General features: G+C 33.6%; 2 protein-coding genes across 2 annotated transcripts; both read left to right on the top strand.

The window, feature by feature from the left end:
- Nucleotides 1–9,183: 9,183 nt before the first annotated feature.
- LOC115955057 (probable amino acid permease 7) lies at nt 9,184–14,793 on the top strand. The gene is made up of 7 exons (XM_031073098.1): nt 9,184–9,515; nt 11,101–11,337; nt 12,302–12,395; nt 12,706–12,920; nt 13,440–13,573; nt 13,668–13,895; nt 14,165–14,793. Exons 1-7 carry the CDS (start codon nt 9,434–9,436, stop codon nt 14,564–14,566), a joined length of 1,392 nt encoding a protein of 463 aa, XP_030928958.1. The 5' UTR covers nt 9,184–9,433; the 3' UTR covers nt 14,567–14,793.
- Nucleotides 14,794–15,811: 1,018 nt separating this feature from the next.
- Nucleotides 15,812–17,756, top strand: LOC115957370 (transcription factor MYB80-like). Its single transcript, XM_031075597.1, has 3 exons — nt 15,812–16,186; nt 16,284–16,413; nt 16,673–17,756. Exons 1-3 carry the CDS (start codon nt 16,054–16,056, stop codon nt 17,385–17,387), a joined length of 978 nt encoding a protein of 325 aa, XP_030931457.1. The 5' UTR covers nt 15,812–16,053; the 3' UTR covers nt 17,388–17,756.
- The last annotated feature ends 8,064 nt before the right edge of the window (nt 17,757–25,820 follow it).

Here is a 25,820-nt window from a genome sequence, read left to right as displayed (position 1 = left end):
AAGAGCTCAGGTGAGCACTTCTTTTGGTGATGTGGAGGATTGCAAGGGTTCAACTTCATCGACCTGAGATTGGAGTTCCTCCAAAGATGACAAGGTCTCTTTTGGATCATCATGGTCAACGTCCTCCTTTTCGTCCTGGATTTCGCAACGAGAAACTGTGTGGACGGCCTCGGCTGAGTCATTTTGAAAGAATTTTCTAGGGAAGAATTCTTCCAATGTGATGAGCTTTCGAGATTTTCGGGTTTGTGCTGAATCTTCATATACTTTTGTTCCCAGTCTCCTTTGCCTCTTATCACTCATTCTTTTTGACCAAAGCTGAATCTGGTTTTGTGCTCTTTTGGACTCTTGGGTGATCAAATGAAGAGGGAATGCTCGTTTCTTCTTCCATCTCTTGCGAACAACCATTGTCCAACCTTCTTCCTCATCCGTCGTTGACCTTTTATCATCGTTTGAATTATAATGAGGTGCTTTTTGTGAGAGCTGAACTTGAACCGGTTCTAGGGAACCAAAATGGATGAGTGTGGTATTTGCCCCTTGCTTAGTATTTGGAGACAGGGAACTAGGTAACCCACAAGAAAATGTGACCAGGTTTGACTGAGCAACATCATTAAAATCCAAGTCGATTTTCCTTTCCTTGGCTAGCTTCATGATGAGTTCTTTAAGAACAAAGCATTTTTGGATTGGATGACTTATGATGCGATGATACCTACAATAGTTCGGGTCATCAACTTTTCTCATCTCTTCCGGTCGTTTGCATTCTGGCAATTCAATTAATTTCAACTTGAGCAGTTGTTCTAGCATTTCAGGCATATCGGCGTCTAGGAAAGGATAGACCTTTTGTTCCCGTTTCTTAAGTGATGAGCGACGCGTCTCACGTTGTTGACCTCCTTCAGGCCTCTTTTCATTGGCCTTCACATTTTTTGTTGAAATTTTGATTGGGGCAGGATTGACATTCATTGAGTCTTTGATATTACTTTTTGCATTCCTGTCATTTTTCCTTATTTCCCGTCTTTCTTTCCTTTCTTTAGGTACGGGAGGTTTCGTATTTCCATGGCTGGAAATACTTAATTCCATGTCATGCGCACGAGTTGCCAACTCTTCAAATGTTCGAGGCTTTACTCCTTGAAGGATGTAAAGAAGTCCCCAATGCATGCCTTGGATGCACATCTCTATAGCAGATATTTCAGTAAGTCTATCCTTGCAGTCTAAACTCAAAGAACGCCACCGATTGATATAATCAACGACGGGCTCATCCTTCCACTGTTTAGTATTGGTAAGCTCCATCATGCTTACTGTGCGTCGTGTGCTGTAGAATCGGTTGAGAAACTCCTTTTCAAGTTGTTCCCAGCTATCGATTGATTCAGGCTCTAAGTCTGTATACCAATCAAAGGCATTCCCCTTTAGTGAACGGACAAACTGCTTTACAAAGAGGCCTCCTTGAGTCCCTGCATTCTCGCAAGTTTCTACAAAGTGAGCAATGTGTTGCTTAGGGTTTCCTTTGCCATCAAATTGCAAGAACTTGGGAGGTTGATACCCATTTGGCATTCTCATGTTATCAATGCGCTTTGTATAGGGTTTGGAATATATGAGAGAACTTGTGGAAGAACCTCCATATTGTGCTCGAATGGTATTTGTAATCATATCCTGCAGTTGTTGGACAGATATTGAGGCCATTGAGGTGGAATGTCCATGTTGAGAAGTGCCTTCACCTCCTTTTCCTTTATCACCCTTGGCGTTTTCTCCTTTGAAGGTAAAGCCAGGTGACTGCTCAGGGCCAAGACATGATTCACCCGAATCTTGTACCTCCAGCTTATTCATTAGGGTTGCAATTTTGACATCCTTTTCTTCAAGTGCCTTTGTGAGAAGGATGACCCTTTGTTCCATTTCAGCCATCTTTTCTTCCATGGTAGAGGTGTTAATCATCATTACTGGCATGACCTCTATAGATGACGGGGAAAATGATGAAACAGGATGAGTCAATGGTACTTCACTCCTTAAGTTTCTCATCACAAGTGAAGAGTTGATAGAAAAGGTCTTTGTTGGGGATGATTCATTACTGGTCTCCAAATCTTTCGAGGCAGATGAATCTTTAGTGGTAGCTTTCCTATTTGCAAGAAAGTTCAAAGAGGTGACAGCAGGAGGTTGGCTTTCTTGGGTTGGTTGAGGTTGGAGTCGATCAAGAGCTTTGGACCGACTGCGAGTGATTGGGCCGACATACTCATCAGCACTGGAATCATCAACCACTAATTTTCGGAAATTCTTGCTAGAGGCCATTGAAGCTAGTAGCAAAATGATGTCGAATTTCTTTTCTTTTGAAGGAGGAAGAGATGAGAGGCAGAGAGGTCCCACCGGGCGTGCCAGAATTTGTAAGCGACTAAATTTCTAGTTTGAAATAAATCAAACAAGTAAAATAGTTTCACAAATGCGAATTTTGTATTGATGATTGTGTGGTACAATTCTCTGGAATTACAAAAGAGTGATCCTCTAATTCGATCTTCTTGCAAAACTTATTGATTAGATTTATGGTAATGTGGATTTGACTTGAACACAAAATATCCTTCAATTTGGTTAAGGGATGGATCGAAGATTACTGAAACGGAATTACAATGAATCTCTGGCTATGAGCTTGTTTAGAAATCCTTTGTTCTTTACGTTCTTCGTGTTCTTCGTGCGTTCTTCGTCTTCGAAGGTTTGTGGTGGAAGTTCTTCGGTGCTTTAGAGGCTTGAATCTATTGAGCTTCAATGATTTGTGATTTCTTGATGTTTATGGACACTTTTGGCTTGATTCCCGTGAACTTTAGGATCTAGGCAGATGATCTGGATGATTCTGCTTCGAATGTTTTCCGATTTTGGGGTTGAAGTTCTTGAAGTTTTTGAAGGCTTTGAGGCTTGATCTTCACAGAGCTTTTTCACTTCTGGATTCTGGTCCTCCTAAATGTCTCAGGAAGGCTTCTATTTATAGGAGTTTTGGGGTGGGTGAGCGATACGTGGCGGAGCTTGATTGGTGACACATGTCACAGCTTGATTGGTCCGCTTAAGTCATCGCTTACACGTGCGAGGTTGCTTGAGTCATCGCTTACACGTGCGCTGATGCGTGATTGGTTCTTGCATGACACTTGGCAAATTTTTATTGGCTTCTAAATAGTGATAGCAAAACCTAGCAGCAATACATTGTGCTCTGTAATTGACTGTATTTTGTGGACTTGATAATGTGACGTGTCAGCTTGTGATAAGTCGGGAATTTTCCATTTCTACACCCGTTGCAAGTATCTTTTTCTATTGAATCAGCATTAAGACATATACTGTTCTCCCTTATGGTCAATTGTCATTGTACAATAAATTGACATGTACTTGTTTGTATTTGCACATAGTATATAACCTGCCTAACCATCCCGTAACAAACATAAAGTCCGTACGCAGGCTGCCATCCACTTGTCCACAACCAGACATTTCATCTATAGACAAAGTCCAAAATAGAACAAAACCATTCTTATTATATGATTATTATTATGTAATTAGCCTCTCGTTTTCAGATTTGAAAAATAAGAGCTGTAGTAGAGTAATCAAACAAGAAAGAAATATCAGAAGCATATCCAAATTGTTTAAAACCCACAATAATTTAGGCGTTTCGTTTGAAGGGTAAAATTTAAAATTACATTATCTTAGGTGTTCACCAATGCACTTTTTTGTGTGCAGTAAAGTCATATGGTTAAATTTATTTGAAAAACTTAAGGTATAACACTTAAAAAGAAACGGTATCAAATTTACCTTATTAAAATATATGAAGGGCAATTATAGGTTTATATTGTTCTAGGAATGTAAATCTTACATTGTAAATTAAACAAATGTGTACAATAATATCTATACTACTATTTAAGGAGCTTCTCCTGTTTGGATTCCACATTTTTCATGTCTAAGATACCCTCATCATACCAACTTACAAGTTTTCAACTACCGGAGATATATATGTAAATTAAAACTTCTACACTTTAAAACCACAAACTCACGTTCGCTTTGCAATTTCTATCTCACTTTCTCTCTCATTCTTCTTCAGATTAAAAACATTTAGTTTATCTCTACATCCTCCTTTCTTTTTCTTCAGATTAATGACATTTACTGTCAGAGGCTCCAACAAATTTTCAGGTTCTATCTTTTGCAAGTTCCTCTTTGTTTTCTTTTCTTTTGTTTATGATTGAATTTCTTTAAGTTCTACCGTTTTTTTTCTTATGTGTATCACGTTAACTCTTTTTTTTTTTTTCTTCTTCTTTTTTTTAAATGTAATTTCGAAATAAATAGTTCCTTCATATACCCTACTATTGTACTTCTTAATGAATTGTCATTTCATGTTCTAGGTATTGTGATCCAAAGACAGGGCTGCCTTATACTACAAAAGAAGCATTCAAAATCATTCATGAACAGTTAAACAGTATGACTTTCCTTACCTCCTTTAATAGCCTTTGTCTACATTTTATTTAAAAATTTTGAATTGAAATAAAAATAGTTACATATAAATGATCAATTACTATTTCCTTCTCCTTCCTCACTTCACTTCTTTTTTTTTTTCCTTCTTCATATTTTATTTTTTCTTTTTAAGAAATTATTATTATTTTTTTTTTACCATCATTGTATATGTTTTTGGCGTTAAATTTTTTTATTTAGGTATGTAGCAACCTTGAGTTCTACATTTTTTTTTTAATGTATCACGTTAACTATCCTTTTTTTTTTCTTTTTTTTTTAAATGTAATTTTGAAATGTTGGTGGTGACTGAATGTATATGTTTTTGGTGTTAAATTTTTTAATTTTTTTTTTATTTAGGTATGTAGCAACCTTGAGTTCTACTTTTTTAATATATATATATATATATATATATATATATATGTATCACGTTAACTCTTTTTCTTTTCTTTTCTTTTCTTTTAAAAAAAAAATTTAATTTTGAAATGTTGGTGGTGACTGAATAATTTTAAACGTGAGTAAGGAAAGTGAAGTTTAAAAAATAAATAAATAAATAAATCTTGATAAAAGAAAAAAGAAAAGAGAGAGAGAGAGAGAGAGAGAGAGTGAACGTGAGTGAGTTTGCTTTGAAAACTAACAGAAAGTTGTCTTATTTTGTAGGGAGTTAGATATGTATCTTTATTCTAAACAATTTTAATAGGATTTTCAGGAAAAATAATCTCATCAAAATTTAAATCAAAAACAAACTTAAGCTATTATCTTTAATAACATGCATGCTAACGTTGGTTTGTTAATTAAAGTTTTTTTTTTTTTTTTTTAAATACTTGGTTTAACCCTAATTCTTTTATCTCTATCAGGTTCACGTACGCACAAATTTTTTGGATTGCATTGAGGAGTCATTGGAATGAAATATTAAATAAGTTCGGGTGAGAGACTATAGAAGAATTATTATATGTATTAAACCTCACATAAAGTGGTTGTTATCTAAGAAAGTGTTGTAAAAAAATTTCTTTTCTAATAGAAACTATATTTCTTTTGTATACAATTAACATGTATTTCTTGCCATAAAATTTTCAATTTAAGCTTTTATATACTTATGTTATGGATGTGTAGTAAATGACTAAAACATGTTTAACTTACACTAAAACATTGCCTACAAAATAGAAACACTCTCCCACTAACCCACTTCTTCAAATTAACTATACGTTTATTTATTTTTTAATAGAAAAATTAGCTAAATTACCTACGTTTTTGTTGTTTTTTTCCTAAAAAAAAAACTTACGTTTCTAATACTACTTTATTATTATTAAAAAAAAAAAACCCTAAGTTTATCCAAAAAAGGTGTATATATCTATTTAGTTTAATTTTTATAATAAATAAATGTCAAAAAAAAATTTTAAATAGTTATCAAAAAAAAAAACTAAACTAAATAGATATATACACCTTTTTTTTTTTTTTTGATAAGTAGATACATCTTTAACTCCCATTAAAACGTTGCCTACAAAATAGGATCACTCTCCTAATAGTTTTCAAATTGCTTTATCCATTTAAAAAAATTAAAATTAAAACAAACACACTTATTTAGTAGAACAAAACACATTTATCGTACCAAAAAAAAAAAACCACATCTACCGTTACAAACTATTTGATCCTAAATTTTAGTTCCAACTCTCCAATATATCTTACGTTTGAAAAATATATATATAACTGAAGGTAATTGTAAAAGTTGGATTGCTACACCTATTAAAACCACGTTTGTTCTCAAACCCAAAAAAAAAAAAAAAAAACCAGATTCTCACATCCACCACAATATTATCCTTCTCCTTCAGTTTCTTTTTCCGTCATCCACCCAATCATCTTCCACCATCTTTCACTCTCACTTTGTTAAGTCTTCAATATTTTTTCAAATCCTATTCATAAATTGATACATGTTTTGATGTCAAAATGGTAGGCCTCTGAATCTGAAATGGGCAAAGGCTCTAATAGTGGCTCCAATGTGGTGTTTTGGTCATTGTTGGTCCTCAATAGGAAGGTCGGGGATAGGTTTTTGGTTTTGGACTCTTTCTCACTAATTCCACTGGATTATCATCATCGTCATCCTCTACTTTTAGTTTACTAGATAGATTGCGGCTGTGGGTTTAGGAGATTATGATACTTCGTTTGCTAGAAGCATTATTAAGGGTATCAATACACCTTTCAATTTGTAGTAATTATAATTCGGAACTTTTTTGTTGTTGTTATTATTCAAGGGTGTCTGATGATTTTGATCACATTATGCCTTCACTTCATACATTTTTTTTAGAGGAATTTTTTCTAGAATGTCTCATCAATTGGCCAAATTCAAGATTAATGTATTGCTATGAATGTTCATTGTATTTTGTTATTGTGTTAGCCACATATGTAAACAATCTTAAATCCATTTCAATAAAAAAAAAAATTAACTTCCACACAAAAATTTATGATATTATTTGTTTGTGTTTGATTTGAACTCTTTAATGTGGGTAGTGTACAAGAAAAATATTAGTATGAGATAGGATGTTAGTCATTTGACTCTTTCATGGTAGAGTCAGATAACTATAATCCTTTCCTAAATCTAATCTTTTTTTGACAGGCATGAAGAAATGGGGAGAGAAAAGCCAAAAGAAGGAGGAGAGATAAAATGAAGGGTATTTACGCTACTAGGTTTAGTTTTTTTTTTTTTTTTTTTTTTTAATTTTATTATACTACTTTAAGCCCCTTGATCCTCAATTTTGATGCCCAAAATACCCTCAAATTTATTACTTTGTAAAACTTAAATGATAGGGTTATAAATGCAAAAAAAAAAAAAAAACATTCAAATATTTCTTAAAAATTTTATTAAAAAAAAACCACTTTCAAATTTTTTTTTTTTTTTAAACCACTTTCAATTCTATAACAAAAGTTTCGGATAACTCCCATAAAAATAAAAATAAAAAGTTTCAGATAAAAAATAAAAACCACGTTCAAATTTTCCCTAACAATTAAAACCCCATGTTCAATTAAAAAAATAAAAAAATAAAAAATAAAAAAACCACTTTCAATTCTATAACAAAAGTTTCGGATAACTCCAAAAAAAAAAAATTGGATAAAAAATAAAAACCAAGGTAAAATTTTCCCTAAAAAAACCCCATGTTCAAATATATTTTTATTTAAAAAAAAAAAAAAAAACCCACTTTCAATTCTATAACAAAAGTTTCGGATAACTACTCTACTAAAAAAACTGAAAGTCAAAAAATAAAAAAATAAAATCCAAAAAATTTCAAATACCACATCCTAACCCAACCCACGTTCAGCCCCATCAAAAAAAAAAAAAAAAAAAAAGAAAACCATGTTATTTTTTATAAGAGTTTCAAATAACTACGACTAAAATAACTAAAGGAAGTTAAAAATATGTAACACATATATATATTTTGAAATTGAGATTCTTATTAAAAAAAAAAAACCACATCTCTAACAACTACTACTATAAAAAGTAAAGGAAGTTAAAAATAGTTTTGGATTACTACTACTACTATAAAAAGTGAAGGAAGTTAAAGATCTACAACACATCTTGGTTGGTGTTCATAGCAAGCCTTTAATGGAGGCTGCTTCGGGATTACATCATTGTACAATTATGAGAGTAGAATTTGAGTTCCAGCCGAGAGGGTTAATTGCTGAGTTGAGTGTTTGGAGGTATGGGTTTTAATTTAGAGATTTTGTGAGCGTGTGTTTGTGTTTTTTGTTTGAACTTTCATTTTGTTGCTGGCTTTGATTTCAAGTATATACATTTTGTTTTTTGTTATGTGTGTCATGCATTACATATTCCCAAATCGAAAATTTCATGTTTTAGAGAAAATGAATTTGTTTGAGATTGAAAGGTTTGGTGATTTTTCTATGTACAACCTTCAGTTTTTAGACAACAAAATCTTATTGCTATTAATTTGGTTTACAATGTATACTTACCATTACTTTGGTTTTATAGGCATTTATTAATTTTATAAAACTTAAAGACTTAACTGTTCACAAACACAACTACTTGTATTTCCCCCAAAAAAAAAAAATCCTTACATCTAGACGTCTATACACACGTTTAAAAACTTGAAAGTTAATAATTTGCATCAATTATAATTTGGGATTACTATATTTTCCACTCACAAAAAAAAATTAGGAGTATGATGAGTATTATGCGTTTGCAAGTGAAATAATTTTTTATCACACCCCTAGGTTTTTTTTTTTTTTTGAAAATGTAGTAATCTCAAATTATAATAAATGCTCTAAATTAACTCTTACTCAAAAAATAGAAAAGCCTCTGTGCACACGTGTGCGCAGAGGCTAGTATACTTTTTACAAATATGTCCAAAATTATACACATTTGTATAGTTTATAAGGTGTAAAACTTACATTATTAATATAATGTAAACAAAAAATTTCCCTTACGTAAATGGTTTCTCCATTTTAAGTTAGTCATTTCAAATTTGTTCTCTTATTTAACAGAATAAATAAAATAAAATAAAAACATATACTTTGATTTTTTTTATTTTTTAATCTTTTTTCTGATACGAGCAAGGATAAAATAATAATAAAAATTAGATGCATACCTATGTGGGTTCATGGAAGAAAGGTAGTTAGGCTTTAGTCATGTCTGGTTTTTTACATTTTTTTTATCTTTTAGAAAACTGTTTCAGTCTGTTCTGATTGAAATCAGTTAATGCCAGGTTTCGGGTGGCCAAGTTAACATTATACATTACAATTATTGACCGTTTGACACTACCTTAGAATAATCTCCCAGAAAGTACATTAGAAAGTTGTACACTCTTTAGAACACGGAACTGTAATTTGACTTTCTTTCTTTTTTTATTTCTTTGCTTCCCACATAATCTATCACTCTGGCAGTTTTATCATCTTTCCAAATTTCAGCTATAAATGAAATTGCTTTTCTGGTGGGTTCCTCACAAAAGTGAGCATTTGTTGTTTAAAGGCCATGGGAGAAGAAGATACAGATAATCAGATTCAGACCCCTTTGTTGCAAACTAACGCAGCTGAGCGTCCTCTCAAGAGAACTGGTTTGCTTTCACTTTTCAGTTCACCCTTCTTTGATTTGTTTTATTTTCTATGGTGGTGATTAGAAATAGTTTTGAAAGAATAAAGGTTCAAGGGCCTTAACTTCTCTGTTTTCTGCTTTTTAGGATTTATCAGAATTCCCAGGAGTTGCAAATTTTTTTTTTTTTTCCTGTACAGTTTCTAATGTGCCAACGTAGTTTTCATGTTCCATTGAATAAGAGAAATTGAGAATTAGATGGGCACAAATTTCACAAAAACTAGGCACCTCTGTTGCATCTTAACTAGATGTGACCGACTCTGACCTAGTCTATTAAGGACCCATAGCCAATCCCAACCTCGAAATTTTGGGAGTAAGGCTTCATCGATGTTGTTGTATCTTAGAGCATCCACAGTAGTGGATTTATATTTTTAGCTTTTTAGCTACACAAAAAGTCACTTTATCTATTTTACCTCTACACATGTTGCAGCAGTAGATCTATTTTAACTTTCAACCCAATAAAATAATATAAACATCCCAATAAAATAATATAACCACTACAATAAAATAATATATCCCACTACCAAAAAAAACCTCCACAGCACCATCCACAATGGCCTCTACCATCAGCCACACCCACAACCACCACCACCACCACCACCACTGACCACAACCACCATTCTACTTTGGCAACCACAACACAACATAGGAAAAAAAAAACAAAACCACAACCACATTCACAAATTCCACAAACACCATTTCTATTCTCAATTCATTGAATCAATCACTTCTAAACAACGATTCCAGGCACCGAGCTCCCGGCCTGAGTTGTGGGACCCAGATTCTTGATCTTAACCGTGGCAGAGGAGCTCAGATTCTCCGTCTTGATCTTAGTGTTCCGAGCTAAGCTGAACCTGAGCCTCCACCCGCGTTGGCGGCATCGAGGCGAGCTGTGGTGAAGGTGCAAATGGAGGAGTTGTCTTCATCGGAGTTTCAGTGTTTGCGGCTTCGAGGGCTTCCTCGTCGGAATCGTAGTCAGAATCAATGTGGGCGATGGGGCTTAGGATGGGTCGGCGAGCTGGGTTGGCGAAACAGATCAGCGATGAGGGAGTTGGCCGGCAAGCTGAGGGATGAGGGAGATGAGGGAGCTGGCCGGCGAGATAGAGAGAAAAAAAAAATTTGAGGAAGAAAGAAAAAAATTTGAGGAATAAAGAAGAAAGAGAGAAGTCGGAGAGAGAGAGAGAATAGGAAGTGTATATTTAATTGGAGAGGAGAGAGAATTGTAATAAAAAAGGTTTTTTTTTTTTTTTTAAACCTGTAAGCTACAGTGCACATCCACTGTTGCATGGTGTTTTTTGTGATAAAAGAACTAAAAAAATACCATTATACTTATATAGTACCACTGCTGCGAATGCTCTTACTTGCCATATTCTCTAAACAATTAGAATAAAGTATGGGTGCATAGTTGCATTATTTTCCAGTATTCTAATAGAATGAGTTATTTTTCTTTATTATTAGGAGTATTATATTTTTTTCAATATTAAAGTTCATTTTTTTCTTGAAGGGTGATTTTTTTTTTTTTTTTAATATTGAATATTTGAATTTTGAAGGGAATCTATGGACAGCAATAGCACATATAATAACTGCGGTGATAGGATCAGGAGCGCTATCACTAGCATGGAGTATGGCACAGCTTGGGTGGATTGCAGGTCCTTTGGCCATGTTATTCTTTGCTGCAGTCACTGTTGTTGCTACATTCCTGCTCTGCAACTGCTATCGATCTCCTGATCCTGAATATGGTCCCGGTAGAAATCGGTCCTATTTTGAAGCTGTTGACATGAATTTAGGTAACATAAGCAGCTAGCTACTTTACTTTTGATTTCCCATGATTGAATTTGATAGTAGTAATACCCATCAAATGACATTTTTTTTTTCTGATAAAGTAAAAGATTCATTAGTTAATTAGCTTTAACCAAATATCTTATATAAGTAAATAACATCATTTAATATAGTTTGAGTCGGAATTTTCATATGGAAGCCACAACTTTTTTTTTTTATATGACAAGATATTCATTGGATCATTAAGAGCACAACAGAAAACAAGTGATTCATGTTTCTTTGTGCCAATATTTGAAGAGAAGTTGGACCAATAGAGAGGGTACAACTAACCAACAGAAAAATTGAAAGCAAGAATTCAAGATTGTGTTGTTAGGGAATGGAGGGAGTCCATCTACCCTTCTAAGAGGATTTGAATTATGCTGTCTATTCTATTGTACAAAGTATGTCATTTTAGATACCTCACCTACCGAATTCAATGTTAGTTGTGCATGAAAAAGAAAACGCGTGTGTGTGTGTATATATATATATAAGTTGAAAAAAGAAAGAGGGGCTTGATTATAATATAATGCAAAAACGTGTGGATCTCTTCAACAAAGAAAAATCTAGGAGCCATTAACTTTGTGAAATCATTATGTTCAAGTCTCATGTAGTGGGTCCTATGGTGTGGTGTGTGTGTGTTTATATCAGGCTGTCACTATTTTGATTGTGTCATGCAAGTCACTTCCTAATAACTCGTAAGTGTGATATTGACCTTTTCATAGATGGTAAAGGTTGTGGGGCTATCATAATAAAGAACCAAACGCTAAGTAGCAATTTATTATAACTTTAGTAAACTTACGTGGTAGACCATCAGCTTGTTTTGAAGAAAATGCCTAATCATCTTTTCAGGAAAAAAAAAAAAAAAGTTTTCTTTCTTCATTTGATGTAAAATAACTAAGTTGGATTATAGCTAATGCTTATAATGGATTGCAGGAAAAAGGAATGCATGGGTGTGTGGCTTCTTTGTGCACTTAAGCTTATTTGGGACAGGCATTGCCTATACAATTACATCTGCTATCAGCATGAGGTTTGTTATATGCTCCTCGTCTCACAACCAACATGATTCTATAGTGGAGTGATTTTGGTTTCAACTTCAGCTTTTCAAGAATTGTTGCCATTTATTATTTTAGAGATGCATTATAAGAGTTTTTGTTGCCAAATTTTGTAATTTGGGTCAATTAAATTCTAGAGGGGACTATATAGGGAAAACAAAAAATATTGGTTTTGTATTAGTATTGTTGTTAGTGTCACCAAAAAAATAACAGAATTGGCACTTCTATGATTTTACATGGTCAAACATTTTCCATTCAGCACTATTTTTCTCCCTATGGATGCAGAGCAATCCAGAAATCAAACTGTTACGACAAAGAAGGGCACGAGGCCGCATGTAGTTTTGGAGATACCTCTTATATGTTACTTTTTGGAGTTGTCCAAATTGTACTATCTCAGACACCAGACTTTCACAATATGGACTGGCTATCTATTCTTGCTGCAATCATGTCCTTCACTTATTCTTTCATTGGATTGGGACTTGGCTTCGCAAAAGTTGTAGGTATGCTAGCTCAAGCCATAGGCTTATACATTGAAAAAGAAAATGGTAGAAGTACACAAAACCCCATGTGGTTTCTTTGTAAAACACATAATACTCCCGAAGTTTTGAGTGTGACACTTAAGTCCCCGTGGTATTGTTTCATGTGTGAACCATTAAATATCCGTAAAAATAAATGGTGAACTGCTCATGTGATAATATGTGTCCATTTTTAGAACTACATTTTCACATAAAACAATATCACAAGAGGGTTTAGTATTAAAATCAAAAACCCCAAGGGAATTAGAAGTGTTATACAATTAACGGTTTACACAAAATAATACCACTCAAACCTCAAGGGGGTTCCGTGTTTTACAAGCAAACTACAAAGGAGTTTTCTGTATTTTTCCCAAAGAAAAAAGAAAATTTCAAGAGATTATAAACTTATTACGTTAGTGGTGATTTTTTTTTTTTTTCTTCCTTCTTTCTGTATTTTAACTTTTCTTCCAAAAGCTAATAATTTTCTTGTCATAAATATTGCAGGAGATGGATATGTTAAGGGCAGCATTGGAGGAATTTCAACTTCTAGTGCAGCAGATAAAATATGGTTGGTAGCTCAAGCTACTGGAGACATTGCATTTGCCTATCCATACTCTCTCATTGTGATTGAGATACAGGTTTGATACCCTTTAGGTCTACATATTTAACGATACAGGTGCTTGAAAGAGTTAAAGAGGTTGATATAAATGATGCATTTTGTAAAACATGAAGGATACTTTGAAGTCACCTCCACCAGAAAAACAGACCATGAAGAAGGCCTCAACAATAGCAAGTGTAGTTACAACCCTCTTCTACCTCAGCTGTGGAGGCTTTGGATATGCAGCCTTCGGGGATGATACCCCAGGTAACCTCTTGACAGGGTTTGGATTCTATGAACCATACTGGCTCATTGATTTTGCTAATGCTTGCATCGTGCTTCATCTACTTGGAGGATATCAGGTAACCCTATTATATGCTAAATTTATCATACTTAAATCTTCCAGTTCTTGTTGGCATCTTAAATCTCTGCTAGACCTTTGTTATGTTTCTCTCAGTGGCCAAGATTATGGTAGCTATTTCTTTACCATTAGAAGTAGTGCAAAGTGCAGCACAGGACTATATATATAAAATAGGCAACACAGAATATTGCTTTGGTATAACATAGTTTTAGTACTAGAATGCTAGTCTATATCTATTTATTATGCTTTTACATGTGTTTATGTTGGCAGGTTTACAGTCAGCCATTGTTTGCAAATGTTGAAAGATGGTCTGCTGACAAGTTTCCAAGCAGTGGATTTGTAAATGATAACTACACTTTAAAATTGCCATTGCTCCCAGCGATAAGACTAAACCTTCTCAGGTTGTGTTTCCGAAGCATTTATGTTGTGTCGACAACTGCAGTTGCAATGTTGTTTCCCTACTTCAACCAGGTTTTGGGAGTGATAGGAGGCTTGAACTTCTGGCCCTTGTCGATATATTTTCCAGTGGAGATGTACTTTAAGCAGATGAATATTGAAGCTTGGACAACTAAGTGGATCCTGCTTCGAACTTTCAGCATGTTTTGCTTGCTTGTGGCATTATTTTCCTTGATTGGTTCAATTGAAGGACTTATAACTGCAGAATTGAGCTGAGAAACTGCACTTGAGTCCTTTCATAAAGGAAAAGGAGGATATAAATATATCTAATGATTTTATGCAGAATGATGATGATGGCCCAAAAATTGTGCAGAAAAATTGTTATTGATTCACGAAAGTACAAAAAATATCAGACTTAATTATTGTTTATGATGTAGGCATCTCTAAGTTTTAATGAGAAGCCTAATACATTGTCAGGATTATAGGGAACATGACATTGTAAATTGCTGTTTTTAAATATATATGAATTAGAAGAACTTATTCTTTATTCAATTTGTTGAAGTGACTCTTTGCAGGTAATGGCCCAATTTATGGATCAAAAAAAGAAATGGCCCAATTTAATGCAAGCAATTTTAGAAACAACGAAATTTTTTATAAGCTGACAAACAATTGAACCTACACATTGGGTTGGTTCAACAATCAACAGGGTTGATAATTGGGTCATAATTTGCCCCCCTTACTTGGGTCAAACCATTCACACAATTTCAAGTTTGCCCAAAATTATGCACTGGCAATTTATGAGACACTGTGATCCAGATCCAAAACTGAAAACACTCTCAACATCTATGGTAGTCATAGACTTTTTGGGTGAAAGCCACTTTGTTGTGAGACAGAGAGTGCATTAAAATTGATGTACAAGAATACAAACTCCTCAACATCTGTACAATGATGTGTTATATCATATGATAGGGCCAATTCTATCCAGCAAGGCCACACGTGTATCAGTTTTGTACGGACACTATAACGGTAAATAACAGTTAAGCCGCCACCAGCCAATCTTGAGGGAATGTGTTAGTTACATGAAATATGGGTTCACAAAATGAGACCCACTGAACCCCACGTGCAACATCAACCTAAGCTTTTGCAACCTTCGAAGGGTGACTCGGTTCAACCTTTTAAGGTGGATTTGTGTGTGAGTCAAGCAGAAAGCCACCCAATAAAATAATATATTTTTCTTCTTTTTATTTTTTGTATAAACCCAAAACAAAGTTAGAGAGTCAACAAGAGAGAGAGTAAGGGTTGACCGGGTGTCTTATGGGTGAGCTACCGGCCCGTCTCTCACACGCACAATAGCGTTGAATTCTTTAATAAAATCATGCACCTTTGATGTCTCTTTTTTACCTTCACAAATTAACACCACCATGCAATTGCAACCCCATTTCCTATATATAAGAAAACCTACTTTGGTCTCACATATTAGATATCTAACCAACCAAAAATATTATTTCAGCTCCTTTCTTTTTCTTGAAAACATATATTTTTTTTAAAAGATTATAAAAGGGCTTAAGTAGAGAGAGGCAGAAGAGAATTCTCTTTTACTTGTGTCTCTTACTCTAGCCTTCCTTTTTTAATTTAATTGCATTAAAAACATTTCTTGCACCCCACATTTGCTTTTATTAGGGAGGAGAGTTAAAAAATAAAAAAATAAAAAAATAAAAAATAAAAATAAATAAATAAATAAATAAATAAATAAAACACCAAAGATGGGTAGGATTCCATGTTGTGAGAAGGACAACGTGAAAAGGGGACAGTGGACTCCTGAAGAAGACAACAAGCTCTCTTCCTACATTGCCCAACACGGCACCCGTAACTGGCGCCTCATCCCCAAGAATGCTGGTTTGTGCTCTCTCTCTCTCTCTCTCTCTCTCTCTCTCTCTCTCTCATAAATGTATTTGCAAAATAACTAAGGCTACTTCTATATTTCATATACAAGGTCTTCAAAGATGCGGCAAGAGTTGCAGGCTAAGGTGGACTAATTACCTGCGTCCTGATCTTAAGCATGGCCAGTTCTCTGATGCAGAAGAGCAAACTATAGTGAAGCTTCATTCTGTTGTTGGTAACAGGTACACCACTTCATGTTGCTCTTTGCTCAAACTGGAATATCAATATTCTTTTGCGAACTAACAAACACTATAAGAGATTAAACAGAACACCAAGTGTGCCATGAATGATTAATAGTCTCATTCTAATTTACCTCAATTTTTATCTTATATTTATCCTCAAAAGTCCATCGTTTTGTTAGTTTAAACAAGCAGTTCTATTCCTATTTTTTTGGCTCAATATTTTGGGTACTAAGTAATTATTTCCTACATGGGCATCCAGATGGTCACTAATTGCAGCTCAGCTGCCTGGCCGCACAGACAATGACGTTAAAAATCACTGGAACACCAAACTGAAAAAGAAGCTATCAGGCATGGGAATTGATCCTGTGACCCACAAGCCCTTCTCCCACCTAATGGCTGAAATTGCAACCACACTGGCACCCCCACAGGTGGCTCACCTTGCAGAAGCAGCCCTTGGCTGCTTCAAAGATGAAATGCTCCATCTCCTTACTAAGAAGCGCATTGACTTCCAGATCCAACAACCCAATGCAGCACTAGGGAACACCACTGCCACTTATATTAACAGTAATCAAGACGAAAAAGATGATACCATTGAGAAGATCAAGCTTGGCCTATCAAGGGCTATCCAAGAACCTGAGGTGCTACCATCAAACAAGCCTTGGGACAGTACTGGAGCGACATCTGCGAATTTTGCAGGAGCCTGCAGTGCTTTCCCTGCATCTATGACTGGATATCAGTATGGCCCGTCATCGTTTGGCAATGACGGGGACAGATCACCATGGAGCCAGAGTATGTGTACAGGAAGCACATGCACAGCAGGGGACCAGCAAGTACAGTTGCATGAAAAACTTGAGGAAGAAAATGGGGAGGATTCTGTGGGTGGGAAAGAAATCAGAAATGGGTCCAGCATTTTCAGTTCAGACTGTGTCTTATGGGATTTGCCATCTGATGATCTAATGAACCCAATAGTTTAAGAAAAGTTACAGAACAGGAGTGCGAAGAAGGCAGGAATCCTACTTCCAAGGATTAAAAATAAACATCTTACAGCACTTATAATGATTGACATGTAAATAAAGCTCATTTCATAAATCATGATAAAATACTAGAAAAAGGCATTATTATTATTTTTTTTTTTTTTTATTACACAAGACTAGAGTTCTTGGAGAAGTAATATTTCTGCAAAGCTACCTCAAGTTGCTCTTCAGTAAATGAATTTTTCTGAACATTCCATGTATCTGCATGGGTCCGCCGGAACTCTGCAACTGCTTTTGTAACTGTAGATTTTACAGGCGTTGGCTCCCCGGCAAAACGAGCCAGTAATGTAACATGCTCAGGTAACCAACTGGAGGAAAAAAAAACACCCTAATGCTGTTAAGGAACTAATATATCAAAAGGAAAAAAAAAAAAATATATATATATATATATATATATATATATAAAAGAATTGGCAATAAAATTCCATTTAAACCATTCAATCTGATGTCCCATCCCTGAATGAGAGCTAAAAGGCAAATAGTTTGAATGTTATTGATATATTAAACAAAGAGGTTTGAATGTTTAAAAAGATCCAGCATAGTTATACCAGAACTCTAGAAGAATTGTAGGACTAGGCAAACCAAGAGGGTTTTGGCTCCTCCTCAATCCGCTTCCCTCAAACAAATCCAGTTGATGAATCCTTTTTTTTTTTTTATGATAAATAACGGAATTGTATAAATCCAGTTGATGAATCTAAGCAAAACACGTGGTACAACTTATTTTTCAGCTTTTTGAAAATGGGATTGTTTGAAAAAACTGTACCTGGAAAAGTGAAATTATAAAAAGTTGTACTATGAAAAAGTGCAGGTTGAAAACACACTACCAAATGGGCACGCAGTCAGTTTGTAGGGTCCTAACTTGCCATGAGGAACTGAGCTTATCCTTTCTGGTGGGGTGGAGGTTTTTGTGATGGTAAACTTTTTCACCACCGAGATTTTGCGCCTCATTTCCGCACAAAATTTGTAGACCTTTTCACTATCTTCCATAAGAATGATATGTTTGTACGTACACCACTCATTTTAGTCAAATAACCAAAAATCTTTTGGGATCTTTCATTAACTAATATTAGCTAACTAGTCACATTTGGTCAATTTGCACCCATTTAGACCAAAAACCAAGATTTGGTCTTTGGGTTGGTATAAGTGCACCTATTGTTGACTAACGACTCAAAGAAATTGGAATTTGTAGAAATGTTATTAAAGGAACCATCATAATTCAGAGTTTTCTGATATATAAGTGAATGAAATTTAAGCATATTGATGCTATTATTAATTCCATGAACATGATATTTAAAGAAAATAATAGAAATGCTATTGTGAAATGTTATGCAAACTATGAATTTCAGTATGAAGTATAAGTATGAAATGTTTTCAGGTTATATCCTCTGGTGATATGAACTCGGCCAGTAGGGGTTAAATTACTGGCTTTCCATGGAAAATATTACCTGTTTGGCCATTTAAAGTTGGAGAAAATAGGAGTGCCCGTAACTCTAATTTGTACAAGACGTCCTCCCCAAAGTGTACGGACGGTGGGAAGGAACAAAACTTTGAAGGGATGTGCCATCAGGCCTCCCAAAGAGGACAATATCATGCACATGAGGGCACCCAAATGTGATGAGGCCTTCTCTATCATGGACATGCACCAAGTACAGATTTATTAGATATGGACTAGCCAATATGTTATTTTCAGCTATGTTATTTTATTAATCATGAGAGAATGAATTATTTAAATGCATTATGAAAAATTAAAAGCTCTCATGAAAGGAATTTTATGATGAAAAGAAAAGTTGTTCTTCAAAGATAAAAATTTCTGAAGTTCTATTATGCTTTAAAGATAAAGAATCTGATGAAAAAGTTTTAGTGTTCTATAAAGATAAAGTTTCTAATGAAAGTACAAGTTTATGTTAAAAAGTTATCAGATATCTGTTCTTTATGAAACGTTAAGTTTTATGACTATGAAAATTATAATATTTTACGAGCAGAAGTTTATGAAGAAAAGTTTTATTATTCTTTAAGATGTTTTTAGTTTAAAACAAAGTTACCAATTATCTGATTTAAGTTAAAATGATTATTTTGTAATGAGAATATATATATATATATATATATGTATGTATGTATATGATTTTAAATAATCAATATTATATTTGGTGACTTTGTAAGAAATGAAAGAAGTTCAATCCAAAAGGTTTTGGTAATATTATTCTAATAAGAAAAATTAGAACAATTATTTTCCTATGAAGAACGTATAAGTTATTATTATGAATAGTATAAAATACTATGCATGAAAAGATATTCTCCTATCTAAATATTTATAAAATGAAATGATTTGATTTACATGCATTCTTATTAAATTCTTATATATCTTACCCTTATTGAGCTGTGTAGCTCACCACTTCCACTCTTTCAGTTAACAGGTTTTATTTTGAAGCAGAAGGAGCCTTAGTCGAGTTTTGGAAGGAGCTGGTTTTAGTTTTAAAAGTAGAGATCCCAAATTAGCAATTCGATGTTTAGCTTTGTAGTATTGTGTATCTTAAAGTATTAAGAGATGTATTATGTGAAAGTGTGGAAATTGAATGACTGGTGGATTATGTTATTCTTGAAGTACAATATAAATGCTCTGAATATCAAGTGAAAAGTTATATCAAGAAGTAAAGAAACAAGAATCAAAAGAAAGCGGGAAGCTTTTGTAAAAAGTTTAGTTGGTTCTAGTTAATATCAAGTTTAAGGTTGATATTAGCATGCCGGTCATGGTCACAAATCCGGGTATTGGATTTTGGACGTCACAATGATGGTTTTAGGAGCAAGAAGAAATGAATGGGGGAGGCCATAAGGAAATTGTAGAAAACCACTCCCACTTCTCATAGAAAATGCTTTTCACCATTTTGACTTATTTTATATAAACCATGGAAAACATTTTAGGAAAATCTTAGACCCCAAATTATTTATGCAATGTATTAGTTGGTATTAATTGCATAATTTATGTGTATTCCAATAAGTAATTCAACCACAGTAATCAATCACCAATTCTAAAACAATAATAGTAAAAGCAATAAAAGGCACACTAATTTTGGTGACAAAGTGGAAAGTTAAGATTTCAAGTTGTAATGTTCAAGATTTATGTCAAAGAAGACAAAATTTAAAAATTTTGACTGCCCTGACTCTCAATTGATCAAACAAGAGTCTTCAACGACCTTTTAAATTTTAATCACAGCTCAATCAATCAAAAGAAAATTCTTGATATGGCTTGATCGATCAAAAAACAGGAAAGCTAAATCTGACATGTTTTGTTTAAGTCAATGTTGTCTTGGTTTTTCGTTCCCTACATGCAAGCGAATAAAAGGTCATATTATAGCACGACACAGAAGATATTTTAGAGAGTTATTTTTGTGTGCTACAAAGAGAGAATCTTAACCTAATTATCACCAACCCTTTTTTTTTAGAGATAATTATAATATACTACTAACTACGCTGCTCGAACCATTTCTCCCTAAGCCCCTAAGCACTCTGATCAGAACAATATTTGAAGCTAAAGAGCCAAGTCTAGAATGTTGTTTCAGAACAATTTGAAACTACTGTAATCAATTTGATCATTACCATTAATTCTTGTCCCTAGTGAATTAACAGTAAGAATTGAATTGACCGCAAGTTTAAAATAACAGAAACCAAATTTACTGTTACCAAAATGTATGAACCAAATTGATATTTTTGCTAAAAATAAATAACAAAAGTCTAATTGACCGGTCCGCTCAAACTTTGGTCAGATATTCTCTACCAAATAGAACGCCTGAGCATTTCAATCAAAGGGTAAAAAAAATTAACTAAACAAGTAATGTTAGAAAAAAAAAATGTGCTTCAGCGTAATGGGCCTAATGGCCTAACTTGGGCCTATGTCCAACCTTAACGAAAGCAAGGAAGTAGTAACTTATCATGGCCATTGGAGGGCTGCACCAGCGGCCTAATGATAAGCAAGTTGGCGTATTCTTTTAACCACAAATCAATATCTAGAATTATAACATCTTAATGATTACTGCAAATATAAATATTTTCAGATTTTACAATTAAAAATTAAGTAGACAGTAACATTTTGATTATATTTTTGCGTTTCCAAAAGAGTAAGAAACCTTTTTCTATGAGATTCCTACTGGAGGGAGGGGAGACTGACATTTTGATTTCCATAATTGCACCAAATCAACTATCTAAGATCAAATCATCCAGTAACAACTGTATGGTTCTTTTCTCAATCATGCATTAGCAAACATTAATCTTGACCCCAAAATAAAACAGAACCTATTATTATTCTTAACCCACATTTGTGGACTAGAAAAGTAAGAGCAAAACTCAAATAAGAAAGAAATGTCAAATTCAATAGCATATTCAAAATTGACTAGTAAAGCGCACAATAACTTCATGCGTTTTGTTAAAATATATGTGAATGGACTTTTCCATTTTAAGTTTTCATTTCTAATTTGTTTTTTTTTTTTTTTTTTTTTTTTTTTTATAGGCTAATTTTTTTTCTTATTGAAAATTTGAAGGTTATTCAAAAAGCAAAATCATCATTTTTTTTTTTATTATTTTTTTTTTATGTCATCTTTGTTTTGCATGCATTAGGGGCATGAAATAAAAGAATAGAAAATTAATTAGTTGCTTCGAATGCGCACCCTCTATCTCAAAGTTCTTGTCCCAGTTCATGCACGCTCCACTACTCAATGGATAACACGCATCTATTTATTCTTTTCTATTCTTAATACGTTAACATCTTTTTAAGTTTTAAGTCTTACACCACCACGCACCCTTAGCACGATGGTCGGAAATCAAGTTTCTAAAAGAAAGTTTCACATACATATACACTTATTAGATTAGGTTAGAGTATAATTTTTATTTTGTATAAAATAAATAAAACATAAAAAATAAAAATAAAAGTAAAAAGTTTTAAATCTTACAAATATCCAGGTTCATGGTAGAACCAAGCCGCTGGAACTGAAAGAAAAGTGAAAGAGGTGTGAAATGTCTTTGCATGTGTTCAGACATTCACAATCACACCTAAGGGCTGAAGAAAACAAAAATAAAAATAAAGAAAAAAGAGCCATGTGATGTCTTCTGAATTCTAATAATATATATTTTTTTATCATTTTTAAATCTCTGATGGTTGAATAAGATATCTGCGATTCAATCTTTACCTATATTAAAAATCGATTAGTAAAGATATATTAAAAATCGATTAGTGTTTTGATTTGATGATAAAGAGTTATTATTAAGAGCAAACGTCAAAAGTAAAAACTCTAAAAAAATAAAAAATAAAAATAAAATAAAAATAAAAAATAAAAAATAAAAAAATAAAAAAAGGTTTTAACTGGAACATCTATTCTCGACTAACGTTTACATTAGGAAGCTAACTTATAAGTAGACACATATAACCTGTAGAATGGTGGAGCATGGACTGAAAGAAACTTTTTTTTTTTTTTTTTTTTTTTTTTGAGCAAGATTGAGTGGGACTTTGAGACAGAAGATGTGCATTCCTTACTTACCATCACACACAACTTTGAATAATCTTCCAAACGTGTTAACAGAAAGTTATATAAACTCTTCTACACACCAAACTGAACTTTGACTTTATCTTCTTCTTTTTCCCCCATCGACTTGTATCTCTGGAAAATCTATCATCTTTAATTTACAAATTTCAGCTATAAATTTAATTTCTGCCAGATTGGTTCTTCAAAAAAAAAGTGAGAACTTAAATCTTTTTTGGAGACCATGGGAGAAGAAGTTGCAGATGATCAAACCCCATTTTTTCAAACTCAACCAGCTGAGCATCCTCTCCAGAGAACTGGTTTGGTTTCAGTTCACCCTTTAATTAACCCTTCTTTAGTTCTTTTGTTTTATTTTCAATTAATATGGTGACTATCATAAAGTGCATTGAAAGAACAAAGATTCAAGGGTCACAACTTCTCATTTTTCTATATGTTTCCTTTCACAGTACTGTCAAAATTCCAATTAGTGGCAAATTCAATACTCCTTTCTTTTTTCATAGTTTTCAAGATCCATGCGATGATGAGAGAATCATAGCATGGTATAGGAACTAAAGTCACAGGCAATTGGCAATTTTGGTGCATTTACCTGCCAAATTAATTTTCTCTCATTCTTTTATATTCTTCTAAAATTATTTAATCATTATTCTAATATGGAAGAATTTAATTATAAAATGAGGTACGTAATTGCATGCTAGTACTTATAGAATGACGTACCACAATTATTGGCAAAAGAATAAAAAATAACTTACATCATAAAGCCTCCAAAAGAAGAAATTAGAGAACAATTTTGAAGCGTAAACCATTTCATTAACAGTAATATATCACAAGTGCGTATCTTAAGCACTGGAACGAAACAAGCTCGGTCGGTTTATTCCACCTCTTTCCAAGGGCTATAATAGCATTTCTTTGTGCCATTTACTTCAGATTATATGGATATACTGCATCAGCACCACCAGGCCTCAACCATGTCTTCTTCAACTTCATCACATGCACTTGGAAGTCCTTGGATGCAGTTTTGTCATTGTGGAAAAAGGGCACCAGTGAAAACATCATGAACTGGTGAAAACATAGGGAGGAGGTTTTGGGCGTGTGAAAAATATGGGGTATTGTGCTAATCTAAAAGCATTTTCTATCATCTTTTTCATAACGGTCTGTGTCAAGTTGTTATTAGAACAACATGACGCTATTTTTATTAGCACTAATCATAATATACAAATTTAACAATTTGTGGAATTTATTGTGTCCAAACTTATTGAATCTGAAAATAATATCTCTCTGCCTCTCTGTTATTTAAGTATTAATTATGTTTAATCTCTTTTTGGCTGCAGGTTGATGATACTTGTGGATACTTTGTTGGGCTTGACCCTCCTCCATGTGCACGTGGTAGAGAATTGCTGCCTTTGCTTAGAGAGAAGATAGATAGTTTAGAGAAGGAGGTGGCAGCACCCCATGCAAAGGAGAAAAATTATCGTATTAATACGAAAGACGGGATGATACTGTGTTTTTGTACTTTTGCTGCTATTGGGTTGGTGTTTATGATCGCATTACTAATGATGGGATGATATTTATGTACTCTTTAACAACTAGATTTACTTTCTTTTTCTTTTCTTTTCTTTTTTAAATAAGTCTAGTGAAATAAAAATATGTCACTCTTTCACAACTAGACAATGTCCCGTGCCATGGGCAAATACATTATAATTTCATTTGAAAATTATTTTTATGTGTTTTTATAAAGATCCATACATAATATTCATTTTGTTGTATAATATTTATGATATTTTTTTCACACTGTTGCTGAATTCTTCGAAACCCAATTTCCTTAATTCACATCTTATAAATTTTTCTTGTCGTAGAAGTAGTTTCTAACTATTGAGGGGATTTTCTTTACTAATCTAGATATATGAGGTTGGAACTGAATAGTGCTTAGACACAAAACTATATTTTATTATAAATTTAATATTAAAATGATTAAAATAAAATCTAGATAAAAAGTATTCTTTATTTTTTATGGTGAACTAAAAATTGGACCATCTCCAATTCGTCCATAGAGTCGTCCAGAACCAAGAAAGTTAACTCAACATAGGAAGGCCAATCCACCGTGGGGAGCTCATCCATGGGTAGGAAGGTCATCCATCATGGAAGCAGCTGGACGACCTTACAACACTTAGAAAATTTTCAGAATAGATTTGCACACAAAAGCTTACGATTCGGACCACGTTTTGCTGTTTAGAAGTATGAGCAAAATCCTTGCTCAACGCTATAATTTCTCACTAAGTTCTTAACTTCTAATGGCAGTTGTAGAAGATAAAATTGAACCTTTTAACTTCTATAGCAGTTGTAGGAGTTAAGTATGAATCTTCTAACTTCCGTACACATTGAGAAAGTTACTAAACAAGTAACCACTCCAAAACTTACTATATAAGGACTCATCCACATCAAATAAAGGTAAGTTTCCACTACTCCTAAAGTTGGAATTCTTGAGTTCTAGAGAGAAAAACTAACTTAAGCATCGTAGGGTTCTTGGCCGGTTCACCTCGGTCACCTTTGATCTTGTGTTTCTTTCTTTTCAAGCCTTTTAAGCAACCACTAGCCCATTGAAGCCCGGAGCATTCAACTTACTGATTTTCTTTGCATCATCAATTTTTATAACTGAACACTTATTAAACACTTCCTCAACCACTCCAATCTCACCACCAGATCCCAAGACCCCAATCGCAAACATTGTTTTCATTATCTAAATGAGATGAAATCATTTGTGTACCAACATAAAGAGAACATGATCAAACAACAAAAAAAGGGCCAAAAACACTTTCATTTATTAAAATTTAATTGCCTCTAACTAGGC

Source organism: Quercus lobata, chromosome 8 (assembly GCF_001633185.2).
Source record: "Quercus lobata isolate SW786 chromosome 8, ValleyOak3.0 Primary Assembly, whole genome shotgun sequence".
Classification (NCBI taxonomy): Eukaryota; Viridiplantae; Streptophyta; class Magnoliopsida; order Fagales; family Fagaceae; genus Quercus; species Quercus lobata.
This window is presented reverse-complemented; position numbering and strand designations above follow the sequence as displayed.